At 34.7% G+C, this 15,720-nt stretch overlaps 1 protein-coding gene across 3 annotated transcripts in view; it reads right to left on the reverse strand.

The window, feature by feature from the left end:
- LOC123311280 (D(2) dopamine receptor A) overlaps positions 1-15,720 on the reverse strand; it is a 284,840-nt gene that overhangs the window by 23,394 nt on the left and 245,726 nt on the right. For all 3 annotated transcript variants that reach the window (XM_044895162.1, XM_044895163.1, XM_044895164.1), the window contains 2 exons: positions 4,702-4,928; positions 888-1,181 (listed from right to left, as the gene is read on the reverse strand). In XM_044895162.1, coding sequence (XP_044751097.1) covers positions 888-1,181; positions 4,702-4,928 — 521 coding nt within the window. The remainder of the gene's footprint in view (positions 1-887; positions 1,182-4,701; positions 4,929-15,720) is intronic.

The raw sequence follows: 15,720 nt of genomic DNA on the forward strand, positions 1-15,720 counted from the left end.
GCTCCATCTAGATGTTGGCGTGAAATCATAAGGAAGGAAATACGATTTTAAATTTACTCGATGGCTCACTGATCATTTTCAAGAGAAATGGATTTAGAAAAGAGCTGATTGACCACTTCAAATTTTTTCGCTAGGGACATTCAAAGACGGTTGTCACATCCCAGAGATGTAGAAGACTTGAAAGTAATAATACGCACAGCATGCTGAGAAATTAAAATTGAAGTTTTCCGAAATGTTAGGACGGAATTTTAAAATAGGTTATATTCTTTGTTTTCAAAATAATAGACAACATTTTGAAAATATTGTGTAGAACAAAGTTTCATTATTTTCATGTTTCTTTGCAACTCTTGCTGTTTCTTACTTTTCGGAATGTACTAACAAAAAGAGTCAAGTGTATGTCATTTTTGAAGAGGCAATCGACACACCTTCAAGGCAAAGTCACTCAATCCTCACTTTCCTTTCAACTTTATAGGGGTTGCTGTATCACGCTTACAGGATTGATCTACAACTCTTACTTACTAAACGCAGTACCTATCTCAATTACTCACCACCTCATTTTTGGACCATACAATGTTTGTGTCCAAAACAAACAAAAATTTTTTTGTTTAGGAAAAGTAAGAAATAATATGTTTGTTTTACGTTTTTCTAACGGCCGGTTTCATAATCAAACCTAAAGTCGCTTTAATTTTAAAGCCTTCCTTAACCCTACTAATAATGACACTAAAGGAAGCTTTAATCTTAAAGTGACTTCAAGTTTGATTATGAAACTGGACGTAGGGGTAGTTAATTAATTACTCATCTGCAATAATCGGTGTTGTCACCTGCATAGGATAATTGTTTTTTATTGAATTATATGTTGATACTTATATGTTATAAAATAGACTCACCTCTTCTGTGGGTTCTCTTCGAAGGTTCCCAAGTGACTATGACATTAATAGGCGAGGAGTCACTACTAGATTTCGGCGAAACTTTCAAACTTCTCTTGCTAGGCGACAACATGGGAGTCATTATAACAGGCTTGTTTGGATCCAATAGAAATCTACCAGCTGGATTCAATTTGTCGCTAGGAACAATCTTGATTTCCGTAGGTTTTGGGGTTGGTGATTTATCGTTTCTATTTTCACCGAAATAAGGGCATGTGCAGGGTGGAGGTAGCGGAAACGATGAATTCTCACATAGATCTATAAAGAAGGAAAATACGATCAGCTTGTGGAAAACTTAAAAATGATTTGTGGCAATGTGATAAATTTACTTCATTCTCAATATAGGCGATTTTGCTGCTTTCATAAAAGATATAGGTATTATTCAACCAATTGTTTCAGTATTTCGAATACATTCCTCATTTTGAGCATTAGATGTTGCCGGGCTCTTAACCTCTTAAAGCTTTTTCAATAGATTGCTCATTATCTCACATCTCATCATCTCACATCCAGCTTAAGAAGAAGGAATACAATAAATATGAACAATGGCCACTGAATGTGAAGCACTGTATGCCAAGAAACAATGAATGGAAAATTTGGTCAAAACATGAAAATTAATAAACAATGTGGACATGGGCGCCCGCAGAAATTTTTCTCAGGGGGGGCAAAATATCATTTACGGTTAGTTTTATTGAAAGAAAAATTTCTCTAACGGTGACTATCGAAAAATTTCCAAAAAGATGGAATCTATTAAATGATCGTCAAGACCGAACGGCAGCATCGAGCTCCATAAAATCTTCAGATTTTCAACAAGAGAAGTTGCTCTTTCAGAATATGTATCACATTTCCATCTACGGTTAGTTTTATTGAAAGAAAAATTTCTCTAACGGTGACTATGGAAAAATTTCCAAAAAGATGGAATAAATTAAATGATCGTCAAGACCGAACGGCTGCATCGAGCTCCATAAAATCTTCAGATTTTTAACAAGAGAAATTGCTCTTTCAGAATATGTATCACATTTCCATCTACGCTCAGATTTATTGAGAGAAAAATTACTCTAACGGCGACTATCGAAAAATTTTCAAAAAGATGGAATCAATTAAATGATCGTCAAGACCGAACGGCAGCAACGAGCTCCATAAAATCTTCAGATTTTTAACAAGAGGAGTTGCTCTTTCAGAATATGTATCACATTTCCATCTACGGTTAGATTTATTGAGAGAAAAATTACTCTAACGGTGACTATCGAAAAATTTCCAAAAGATGGAATCAATTAAATGATCGTCAAGACCGAACGGCTGCATCAAGCTCCATAAAATCTTCATATGTTATACATATGGCCGACCTTAGATGCGAAAGATTCAATATCTAGTAATTTTGAATTCTTGGGCAAAATATTGAACAAAGAAAATAGCATTTCATGTTCTTTTGAGATTCTCGTTCCAAGGGCTGAAATCAGATGATATAAATATTGGATGAATATAGATTATTTTAAGTAATCTTCAGCTGAAGGTGCTTCATAATTAGATCTATACATTTGTCTACCGCAAATTCGTGGTTTTCCAATCTCTATATTGAGACTCTGAGCAACTGATGATGCTTTGAAAAAAATTTCTGTGAAGCATGCATCACCGGCACGATGTTTTCCACATACATATATCTATAATTAAATTTATGTGATGTTGAACATCTACAAAATTGATAAGAACACCTTGTAGTGTATTTGCTATTGGTTCCAATATATTTGAATATTTACTTGCTACCGTTAAACAAACCACAAAAGTGAAAGAGTTTTTTGCAGCACATAACTTAGCAGCTCTTTTTGTTGTTGAAGAATTCATTGAAATTTCTTTTTGAAAATAATTTCAAAGTTTTCAGCGAAAACTCGCCAAGATTCATATCTAGCTGACCAATGAGTTTAACAAAACAAAGGATAATATTGAAGGTGTTGTGCTGAAAAACAATAAGGCGATCAGAATCTAAGGGGGGGGCCATGCCCCCCCCCTGCGGCCGCCCATGAATGTGGAACCGAATTATGTACATTAATTATTAATTATTAAGAAATCCAAAAAAAAGGGTACTACTTCAGGTGCACTTTTTCCTTAAACCAAATACATTTTCAGTCCTTTCAAGGATTGAATTTCAAATCTCATGATTTCAAACGGTTTTAACGAAATGCACATTTTTGCGCAACTTTTCCGCTTTTTTCATCTCCGTAACTTCAAACCCCTAATAGGGGTGATCACAACCTCTAGATTTGGAATGGGGATGAAGGGATGGTGGGATCACTAATTTTCAAGATCATATCGAGTACTATCTGACCCTAAAATTTCGCTTCAAAATATCCATCGATAATAAAATAACAGCCAAAATAGTGAAACCAGGCAATGCGAGCATTATTCGTATCTGACTGATTTCAATGGTATTTAGTAGTTATATTGTTGATTTTTTGTCCAAAACAGTATTAATTTTTGGTCCAAAAAAGTAGATGGACCATGTTTTTGGTTGACCTTGTTCTATTTTGAATTTTTAAGAAGTGTGCAAAACGATTATGAATTTGTAATATAATTAATATGATGTATTTCGTAGAAGGAAGGTTGGAAACGATAAAATTATTTTTTAGATATGACGGACTCTGCGCGAACAACGGAATCCGTTAAGTATTTTGGGTTGATTTTTTTTATTCAACAAATGATGTTACGTCTTCAACCTTTAGACCATAGACATAGGGACATAGACTGAGCAATGCCAATATGAAATTGGCTATTTTATAGAAAGAGAGAAATGTACGTCGGGCACCTGTCTCTTTTGTGTTCACATAGAGGTGAGTGTGGACCAATCAAAATTCTAGAAAAAGACAACTGCGTGCCCGATCTTCAGTTTCTCTCCATTCCTTTTATTGAAATTATTTCATGCATAGATAGAAAGGGAAGGCACAGTCCATGTCTTCTATGTCTTGTCTATGCTTTAAACAAAGAAGGTAACCAACATTACCTCCTCTCAAGCAACTGCATATTATGTGTCCATAATTCAATTATCTTCCTCAGCAAAAATAAATACTTTCAAAAACTTATCTCTGGTCCTTTCCATGCATATAACTAGATTTTGAATACCTTCAATCAATTTGTATAAAAGTTAATGATGTTCATCACATTTTCCGAAGCAATTTCACATTGTGACAAAATACGCAATCAATGAGACCTTTACATCGAACAAAAAGCGCTGATTTAAAACCCAAAAATGTTTTGACAAGTGTTCGTATCCTCATATCACATTTTCGTACTGTGCAATGTGGAATGTGTTAAATTTCCATGGCCGAGTGCTTTTATGAAAATGAATGACGTATTGGTCCTGGTCAAATGTATTTTCTTGTGTGCACCGGCACATGTTTTTCATTTCGTGATTCAGATGTCAGGGAACTGAGGCACTTTTAAGCTTCGGTACTTGTTGTTCAAGGCTGTGCTCTTGTGCTGTGTGCCACTACTACCCGTTTTCACCAACCAAAAATCCCTAAATTTTAATGGCATTATTTGGGTTATTCGTAACAGTAGATATATACGTCCTTTGGAGCGATGGGAAAAATTTGCCGAAAAGTCTCCTATTTTCAAAGGAATAAATATCCCGCAATACATCTAGGCATACGTAATATATTTTTCTGAAAGGATTTTCAAAGTTATCGGATTAAGGATTTAGATAAATGAGAAATTCCCTCAAATATCAGGAATAGAAGTCTACAATAAACTAACAGAGAAAGGCAACCTTAATATACTTCAATCACACCTTGTCGATACGTTGTCGGAATTTCTTCTTCTGCTCCGAACTTCGGTAACTCGTAAAGACTATATCCTCTCTTTCTTGGCAATTTTCGCACTGGCTGTTCATCTCTTGTATCACCTTCGTGAAATGTTGACGCCCTGCGCCTCTTCAATGGCCACTGGACAACTTCTGTTGAATTATGAAGGGAAGAATTGGAAAGCGTTAAGTTTCGACTTGCAGGTCTATCCGATCTGTAACAAAGTAAATTCAATTAATCCATTCGTCGAGACTTGGAAAGGCTTTAATCCTTTTCTTTTGGAATTCAAGCTAAATTAAATATATTGACATAAATCCACTAAATCCGCTATACAGGGTGGTTACCAATAAAGTCCTGTATTGATCAGGCTTATAACTTTTGGTACGAGAGCTATAGAGTGCTAAATTATTTTGCGTAGTATTCCTTATACCCTTAAGTTTATTCTCTGATCAGAGATTAGCCTTATATTATATTAAATTGATGTAAAACAAACTATATCTCCAAGATCAGATGAAAGAAATTGTTCGGATTCTAGAGAAAAAACAACTAATGGAATTCAACATTCGTGTAATTATCCATTAGTATAACTTTGAGAGATACCCATTCCCTACCACTGCAACAGATGCATTTCAACTTTGGGTTGATTTCTTGAATGTGACAACTGATGTAACGTCTTCAACTTTAGCCAAAGAAGATATCCAACATTAACTTCTTGAGAAATTGCATATTATGTGCGTCAATAATTTTTCTGCGTTTAAAAACTGATCTGTTCTCCGTTTCATACAAATAACTAAATTAGAAATCCTTCCAATCAGGTTCTATGAACGTTAATTATGTTCATCACAAATTTTAGAATTCATTTACTTTCTAACGTGAATTCACATTGCAAGAAATACGTAATTACTGATATTTTTACGTAGAAAAGACAACATAGCGCTGATTTAAAATACAAAAATGTTTTGGCAAGCGTCATAACCTAACATTTTCGTACTATAAAGTGTATTTCCATGGCCAACCGAGAGCTCTCATAAAAGTGAATGGAGTATTATAGTTGTATATTTTTTGGACATATGGAAAAACCGCTTTTTTGTGAAAAATTTATATTTTCTCATCAATTTCTCAGAAGATGAGGCTCATTTCCCATATGAGAAAAAAATTAAGGATGCAAGGGATATTATGCAAAAGGTTTGAGCACTTTATGGCTCCCTTATCAAATGTTGTAAGCATCGCAAATAGGGGACTTCATTGAGAACTATCCTGTCTTTCCGTTGTTCCCTCAAGTTTGGATCAGCAAAAATCATTCAATATTCATGAAATATAACCCAGATGTGGATCATTTCAATTGGGAATACACTGGTGACAGTTTCAAAGCATTCATGCTTTTCAGGGCTTGTACAGTGTGTTTCACATAAGCGGTTCACTGGGATGTTGTGACAATGACCAACATTAAAAAGTGATGGTAGTATTTTTCAAGGGCTATCCAAATGTGCTATTAGAAAAACTATCGAATGTGGCAAGTTATTAAGGAAAAATCATTTTCCAAATTAGTTATTTTCGCATCCAGTTGGGAAAAGCATTTCCCAACTGTCAATTCAAATTCAGTTGTTAAGTTGTGAAGAACCGGTTAAATGCAGAGAATTTTAAGCAGGGTGTGTGCTTTATTTTGAACAAGAAATCTCCTCCACAACAGATTGATAAGAGCGTGAGGTTCCTTCTTCATGTATAACCTGATATCTGTCTAGGAATGCTAATAACGTTTAGATATTTCACAACTGAAAACTTTTTCCATACAGTTGAGGATTTTGTTTGATATAGATAAAGGAACATCAAGTGATACGTGTTGTTCCAGAACTTTGCTGGGCTTTATAATACTTTAGGTTTAGTTGTTGCAAAGTTGAAGTTTGTTATTTATGATTGCTTTGTTACCATGAATTTATATAATTTATATTTTTATAATTGTAATAGAATTACTTCACTAAAGTACGTCGAATAAACACTGTGTGTTTATTATTTTTCGTTTTTGCAGCACGACATATTTTTCTATAACAATAAAATTTCTTATTTCAATGTTTTCTATCAGATCATTATTACTTCTGCTTTCCATTCTTGGATTAAAACTCTTGCCTCCACTTCTTGTTTCATGAGTTCACAGTAACACTGGCCCTTCTTCTCCAAAAATTCATACCTATAGTATAATCTTCCGTTATCTTGTGTATATTCAGCTGAAAAAATGCTCAGTTCAATCATGAATGCATGGCAGATGAACTAAATAAGTGATCAATACAACAAATCCATGACAAAAAAATCAACTGCACAAGTGTACGCGCTATCAACATAACCTACCTCTCCTTGAACCAAGTTCTGCATAGCTCGCTGAAATATCACCTGTACAACAAAAATACGTTTTTGAATCGAGTTCACCCCTGAAATTGTTTCAGTTAAACCAAGTCTTCAACCGTATCAGTATAACTGGGCCCGAATAAAGAAGTTGCTGAACCCTGAATAAAAACTGAATAAACTACTGACAACGTATATAAAGTCATTTCAACCAATGTTTACACGCGACTAGAACAACCCCTCGCATTTGCTTCAGAATTGAAATCGATTTCGACTCCTTTCGTTCAGTCTATCTGATGTGTAGTATTCAAAGTAAATATTTTCATATATTTCTTAATTCACTTTTGTTTACCCTCCGTCTATTCCGTAAAAGCTGTTTGAGTTTTATTCAGTTAGAATATTCTTATAAACGCGCTCTGTCACTCCTTGAAAATCACACTGCACAATGAAGGTGATTCATTAGATCTATTGTTCTATACATAATTTGAAATGTTGACGTTATAATTAATAACAATTGACAAGATTTGCCACAGCAAGCACAAATTCAGAAATAAGCCAATACAAGTTTCAATGAGTGTCAGAAGTTTGCCTCTGAAAGTAAAAAAAAAGTTATTTCTGCGAATCAATGGTTTTGTCTCGGGTTTTGTGAAACATGGAAATCTATTATTCGTGTGTAAAAAATAATACTAGGAATACTTATACAAAAATCCATCTTTAAGATTGAGCCCAGTGCGCTAAAAAATAGATATTGAAATATTGATGGAGCATTCAGAGAATATGCAAAAAAAATTCAAGTAAAATTTTGCCTTTCCAGGTGGAGCGGAAATTGAAATGAATAAAAAATGGTTTGAGAATAAGGTTTTGTAGTTTCAAGATGGACGACATTTTTTTTTTAATTTTGAAATATAGAGTGCCACTTTTTTGAACTCATTGACGTTTGGAAAGGTTTCACTTTTCGCAACCACTTACGCAAAGTAAAATATCTCGCAAGTGATGATGAAACGATACTTCTTTCCATAGTAACGGAGTGAAAAATTGAATAATTTCCGACACTAAACCATTTTAAAGGAATCTCCGAGGTATGCTTTCAAAGACTTTTTGGTACTTTGGTACTAATTTGAATTCATAGCAACATCCTATTCAAAATTAGAAGAAATATTGCGTGAAACACGTTATGAAACACTATTTTTCGTATTTCGTGTCCTTTTGCGCAACGAGCGAAGCTCATTACGGAAAATAATGCTTTTCCCAACTGTGGCACAAATAACATTTGCTAATTTTGACATATAAAGTGAAATTTTTCAAAACTCATCGGCGTTTTGAAAAGTTTTACTTTTCGCAACCAGTTAGAGTCATTCGGGGTAAGTGTGCGCAGTGCGTATATCTCGACTATGCAATATATGAAAGAGGGGTTCATTTGGGTGAAGCAAGGGTTTTTCATAGGAGTGCGCCGTGCCACTTTTCTTTAACTTTTTATTTGCAATCAATCAAATTCACTAGTTTTCTTGTTAATTTTTAGCATCTCTGCACATTCTGCCAGGTCCAAGTTCCGAGTCCCTCAGTGTTAAACAATATTTTATTCGATCATGGGCATATTAATCTAAATATATAATAAAAAATTTTAGGTTCTCTTAGCTGCTCAACTCTATAAGAACGCCAATTCAAATTTTGGCTTACTGGGGAAAGTGTGCGCGGGTAAGCGTGCGCATAGATTCATTATATGGGCATTAGTTCAGTGAGGAATAAATTATGACATTGTTGATTTTCTTGGTAAAGACTCGATCAATATTGTCCTATTTGTTCAGAAAAATATGAAGAGCCATCAACAGGGGAATGTATCAAGTGTTGTGTTCACCAAGAATTGTGGCACGAACAATAATGCACTGCTTGTAAAAGGGCGCTTCTATATTGACAATAAACAGCATTTCTCTAATATTGTAACATTTTGATGACATTATTTTGTGATTTGTTTTGATTGTGTGGTTCACTAAGCACTGCGTTCACTTACCCCGTGAAGGTGCGTACACTTACCCGCAATACGGGGCATGTGAACGCACTCCGACTTTCTCTATTACATTCTTTTTTGCGGAAAGAAAACGTTTTTGTTTGTTTGCTTTTCGATGTTTTTTTATAGATTAGAAAATTCTCTATCTTATGAATATGTTTTAATTTTCCTAGCTTCAACATTTGAAACAGGGTATGGCTTGAAAGGCAAAAGTGCGCACAGTTGCCCCGAATGACTCTACGCATCGCAAAGTAAAATATTTCGCAACTGATGATGCAACGATACTTGCATGCTTTCATAGTATAACGGAATAATTTCCATCACTAATCGATTTTAAAGGAATCTCCGAGAGAAGCTTTTGAACATATTTATGATTCGTTTAATTGGAATTCATAGCAACATCCTATTCAAAATTGAAAAAAATATTGTGCGAAACACGTTGGGAAACACTATTTTTCCCATTTCGCGTTCTTTTGCGCTCATTACGAAAAAAAATGCTTTCCCCAACTGGTTGCACAAAAAACTATTTTGAAAAATGGTTTTTCCTCAATAACTTGCCATGTCCACCTTCGATAGTTTTTCCGATAACACATTAAGATAGCCCTTGAAAAATATTACCATCATTTTTTAATGTTGGTCAATGTCACACATCCCAGTGAACCGCTTATATGAAACACACTGTACAAGCCCTGATAAAAAAAATATTTTGTGAAACACTTTTTTTCGTTTCGCGCGTTCTTTTGCGCAACGTGGGAAACGAAGCGAAATACTCTAATAATGAAAAAAAAAATGCCTTTTCCCAACTGGTTGCACAGATAATAATTTTCGAAGAACGGCAGCAGCTATAAGGTTTTTGGCATATCTATGGGACTATCCCATGAAGAATGTTTTAGCACAAAAAAATGATATATTTTATTTATTTGTCATGTAACATACGTAACTTGATGTTGAAACAAATCGTTATTTTAAGAAAATTTCGATGGGGCGTGAATTTTTGTTGGTATTTTTTTCAGAGTACTCAAAAGCTCTTCTATGGAGTGTTTAAGGATTATCCATTCATTCTGGGTCACCCTGTATAATTATTGTTATTAACCAATGATTTGAGATTCACATTAACTGCTTTTTCTTTCCAATCATCTCGTCTTAACCACCCACTGAATAACTCAGTCAGCAATGGCATAGTTCATAATATCATGATATCATAAGTATCATGACTATTAGATTTCTCCAATGAATGACTGTGAAATAAAGCCTCTCGGATTCATTCACTTCATGAATTATTTGTAAGCTGAAATTAATCTCAAAAACTTCCTTAGCGTTGGTTTGAATTATGGTGAAAATATGGAGTGAACTTTATATGTATAAACCTTTCCTCCTCAGCCTCAGCCCTAAATTTGTTGTTCCATCCAGCGAAGTTCGAAGTTTTTAAATATGCAAAAGGCGCCCCGAAAATTTGTTACTCAAGCTTTTGGTATAATTCATATTTTTGCATGAATGTTTCGGGTGGCCCATATGAAACAGCCCAGCCAGATATGTTTGTAGGTATTAAACCCAATTTTATTTGTAGGGGGCATCTTTTGATTGCAAATCGCAAAGTCGCAGGAGTACGATCTAAGCTAGGTGGCTACCATTCCAGGAATCTCATAAGACGACAAATGTGAAGTGAAGTGATGCACATACAGCATGGTCCAACGAAAATTAGATTTACCGGCTTTAAAATAAAAATATAGAAAGTCGCTCGGACCCGTCAATTTCTGATACGAGGGAAACAACTTTTCCATTCTTTGCATCCCCGTAGATGCAACCCTCTAACGTGGGTGAGCACAAACCCTTGAATAGGGATGAGTGGTACTGCGATACCTTATGTTGAAGATCTTATCGAGTACCTATTATCTGATCCTGAAATTTCGATCCAAAATTTCAATTGATAATGAAATGACAGGTAAAATAGTGGGAGGGTATTTACTTTTGTGATTAGTTTATTAAGTGCTGGAAATGGGCACCATTCACTAATAATGCAGTAATATTAGTTTTGCTGAAAACATTCATGTACATTACTCAAGATTTCTGGAGTAATTTTTGGAAAAAAGTCCAGTGGAGCCGGATCAGGTGACCTGGGTGGCCACTCAATATGTCCCCTTCTTCAAATCCAGGCGTGAGGAAAATTTTCATCTAAGAACGAAGAAGGGACGCACCGGTTGAACGAAATGAGGTGGTGCGACATCTTGTTGGAAAATGATCGTTTGATGGTTTCTGCATTCTCTAGTACTTGTACGAGGGCTAAATAAATAGCGTTTTCTAAATCTAAATTAGCGGCAGAAATAGATCTGTTCAAAGTGGTGTTGGGCAGGACACGTTGCCAGAAACAATGATAAATGTACCAAAGCATTGTTGCGGTGGCGTCCAAGAATGTCAAAAAGAATTGTCAGACGTCCAAAGGCGAGATGGACAGATGACATCAAACGACATGCAGGAAAAAACTGGATTAAAATCGCCCAGCAAAGGTTGACATGGAAGTATTTGGGAGAGGCCTATGTCAGTGGATATCTAGAGGCTAAAGAAGAGAATAGATTTGAATAAATCTGGCCAGTGAAATTATCGGGAATTAAAAAAGGACCGATTAGGTGAAAGTGGGGGTATTTGGGACACTTAATTTCAAACGCTGAAAAATTATACAAAAAAAAATATAAAAAAACTTTGCTCATTTATGTACTAATCGGAAACGAAACACTATAAAAATTCAACTTTTGCTAAAAAATATCAACCAAAACAAAATATACTATCGTTTCTATTCACCCGACACCCTATGGGGTAATTGTGAACGGTCCCGGGGCAAATAAGAATGAAATGGGATAATTAGAAATGGCACTTATCCCACAAGTATCCACTTCTTGTTTCTCTTGCATTACATTTTTCATGTGCCCAGAGTTTACAGATATCTCACATGATCCAATCCTCCATTGGTGGGGCTTCATATCTTACATAGCAAATTATGCAGTAATAATCTTCTTTTCTGTGTAACCTGGATTGAACTTCTCAGTCCTTTGCTTTTGGCATGCCTTTTCGTACCTTTTTATGTTGGTTTTAGGTTCTTTATGTTAAATTTTTTCCTTCTTAACATTTCTCTGTATTTGCCTTCTTTGTTTTTCTGCGAGTTGAATTTTCATTAGTGAACTTGATAATATCTTGAATTCATTTTGTTTCAATTTTCGAAACAGAGTATTCAGTTGCAGCTTGGCCTAATGTGAGCTTTTCATTTCTTGAATCATCGAACAGACAGCGGAGATATTCAATTTTATATGTCGTTCCCGTCTTCTTTTTATAATTTCTTGGCATCTAGATACAACACATTTCAACGTTAAAATATTTTTGAACTATCAACCAGAGCAGCACAAAAGCGATTGGGACCGCAAGGGATATAAGGAACGTTCCCAATTACCCCACTCTCCCCTATTTGATTTCCATAAATACCCCCACAAACATTCAATTTTTGGGGAAGCCGAGTATGCACCTCACGGAATAATCTTGGATTTTCATCTGACCAATACCGACAGTTATGCCGGTTTAGAATGCCGTTACGGTTGAATGTACTTGTCCGAAAAATAGATCTCGAACATGTAGTTTTGATAACCGTTAATATTTTCACTGACCACTTCACAGAACTGGAGTCGATGTATCTGATAAAGATGGAATTTAGGTTGTTTAAGGATCTCATGATTGTTGTGCGTGAAACACCAGATACATCGGACAATTTCTTAGTACTAAAAGTCAGATCTATTACTACATGACCTAAGACAGCCACGTCCCTAGCTTCGTCTCTTTCATGCACACTCTTTTTGTTTCCGAATGAACCAGTAGCGTCAAATTTGGCAACCAGTTGCACAACGTAGGCAACGAATACATTTTCTCCTGGATGTCGTTCTTCAAATAAAGCCGATGTTATTCGAGCAGAGTCGTTATTTCTAAAAGCTGGAGTACTCGATACAATCTTTAAAATTAGTTACCGCAACACAGCATTTTATAGCACTCCACGTTTTTTCAAAGGATTTTAATTTTAACAACATCAATAAAATCAATAGTAAGATCCTGTATTGAAATAATATCTAGAATGTTTCAGATTATAACACAATATGTCCAACAGAGACTCCATTTAATTTTAGTTATGAAGGGTAGGCAATTTGACCGGTCGGCTTTCATTGAATGGATTGAAAGGATATTTATTTTTGGACAATTTCGTTCAAATAAATTTCCCCTTATGCCAAACTCTAAATGATTTCAATCATTCAATTATTCCATCCGTAATTATCCATTATTCAGCCTCTGGTATTTATCTCGGAAATCGACTGTTTCATTATATTATCTATAATTGTTATGGCATAAATGGAACCTATAAATCAACCGAGTATTTTCCTGCTTCAATTTTTCAGTTATTTCAGTTATAAAAATTCACAATTTCACCTCGATTTATAAATACGTTCACCACATCGTGGTTACAATGAGTTTCCATTCAGCTACAGCCAATTTCCAGACGAAACTTGATGCGTATTGATTGACTGTCAATTTTTACGTATTTGCAAATTGATTCCAACATCCGTCGATATAATTGGAACCGACTGGTCGTTACACATAGGTGGAAAGTATTCGACCAAAAATTCGTCGTGATGTGATTTGTCAGCTTCTAGCAAAATGATGTACTCGAAATGAAACATTATGCGATAACAATTCCAACGATCTGAAGAAAATTTTTCAGAATAATGATTTTTACTACACCATATTGAGTTTGTATGTACCATGGTTTTTACAGATATACGGAGTGAGCCATTGAACCATTGAAAAAGAAACAGTAGCTGAAGCTGCTCAGGTTAGCAGAATAGCAGAACCGAATCTCAACGTTAAACGCAAAGTTAAAGCGTAAGGTTTTACATGAAAGTGTCCACAATGCGAAATATAATTTTTCGGTTTTCGGGCGTCGAAACTTAACCGTAACTCATACGTAATTCAAACGTAACTCAAACGTAACTTTCAAAATCTAGTGGTATTTTTAGGGTATTTGAAGCGGATCAGATTTTTTTTTCATATTATAATTCGAGTTTCAAATTCGCAAAAATTCTTTCAATCTGAGTACCAATTTTAATTGAATTATATTTTCGGTATACGCAAAATAACCTATTTATATAAGTTGAAAGAAAACCTTCTCGTTTTTGTTTGATAATGTTAGTAACAGATTTTTAATTATAATATTAGCAATATCGTAATAACTCAAATATTTTAATGAAGAGTTGAATTTTTCACAGTTTATAAAATTCTGACATTTCTCATGAAGAAGTTACGTTCAAGTTACGCATTGTGAACACTCCACAAATTACGATAACATTGCGTTTACGACAACTGTACAGAGTGGGCGGCAGAATTTTTTATAACTGAACTACAACTTTTTAACCCAACGAGATCGAGGAAAATGAATGTGCCATTTATGTCGCCTTTTTTCGAGGAAGTAATTATGCCATTAACTGCATTCCTCTATCTTCTTTTGTTTTTGAGTTACCTATAGTCCTGTTTGTGCTAGGATGTTGGAATGACAACATTATGCAGACACTTTTTTGATAGCAATCGAGTGGCGTACTATGATTTTTTCCAACAGGTATATTTGCTGAGCTATAACATAGGGATGTGTTTTTTCTTATGAAAACGGTAGTTTAAAATTACTTAGATAGATTGAGGGCGATGTATGATATATTCCTGCAACGGTAAAAAAATGGCGATTCTTTCTAAGTCATTTTAAACTACTGTTTCCATAAGAAAAACTCAACTTTTTGTTATAGCTCAACAAATATACCTGTTGGAAAAAATCGTAGTACGCCACTGGATTGCTATCAAAAAAGTGACTAATGTTTTCATTTCAATATCCTAGCTTCAACAGAAACGGAGATAATGACCAAAGTTGAAATTTTAATTGTGACCTATCCTATAACTCGAAATCAAAAGAAGATATAGGAATACATTTGAATGTATTATGATAATGAAAAAAGACGACCGTAATGTGCCATGCATTTTCCTTTATCTCGTTGGATTGAAAATGTAGTTCAGGCATCACCAATTTTGCCCAACCTGTACGTCTTACGTTCAATGTGAATGGGCACAACCCCCAATATTTTGAAAAAGGTAAATAAGGTAAAATGAGGCAAAGTGATGCCTCATTGGAAAGGCTTTTCTATTCAAGTTCATCATATTCATTTTTTTTGTTATCCAATCCATTTATTCTGCAGATATTCAAATTAAAATTTTGTACAGAATGGGTCATGTCGTTGAATTATGGGTGAATCAATAAAATTTTCATTAATTTATGGTTTACGGTTTCGATGATAATCGTTAATAAAACTGCCATACAGAAGACTTCATAAGATTACCGTTTATTTCTTTTATTAACAATTACAGTGAAAATAGTTCATTTATTGGTAGAAGGAATTGAAATAATATTTTTCAAAAATATCCAGTGCGGGTGCCGTCCAGCAGATCTATCATGGTAATTATAGAATAAATCGAATAAATATAAAAATCGAAAATTACAGAGCATGCATGGAAAACCAACATTGTTTAGAATTCGAAAACGAATGAATATGCTCTGAAAAAGAATACCTTGAAAGGCATAAGGTATCACTTATCC

Source organism: Coccinella septempunctata, chromosome 4 (genome assembly GCF_907165205.1).
Source record: "Coccinella septempunctata chromosome 4, icCocSept1.1, whole genome shotgun sequence".
NCBI lineage: Eukaryota > Metazoa > Arthropoda > Insecta > Coleoptera > Coccinellidae > Coccinella > Coccinella septempunctata.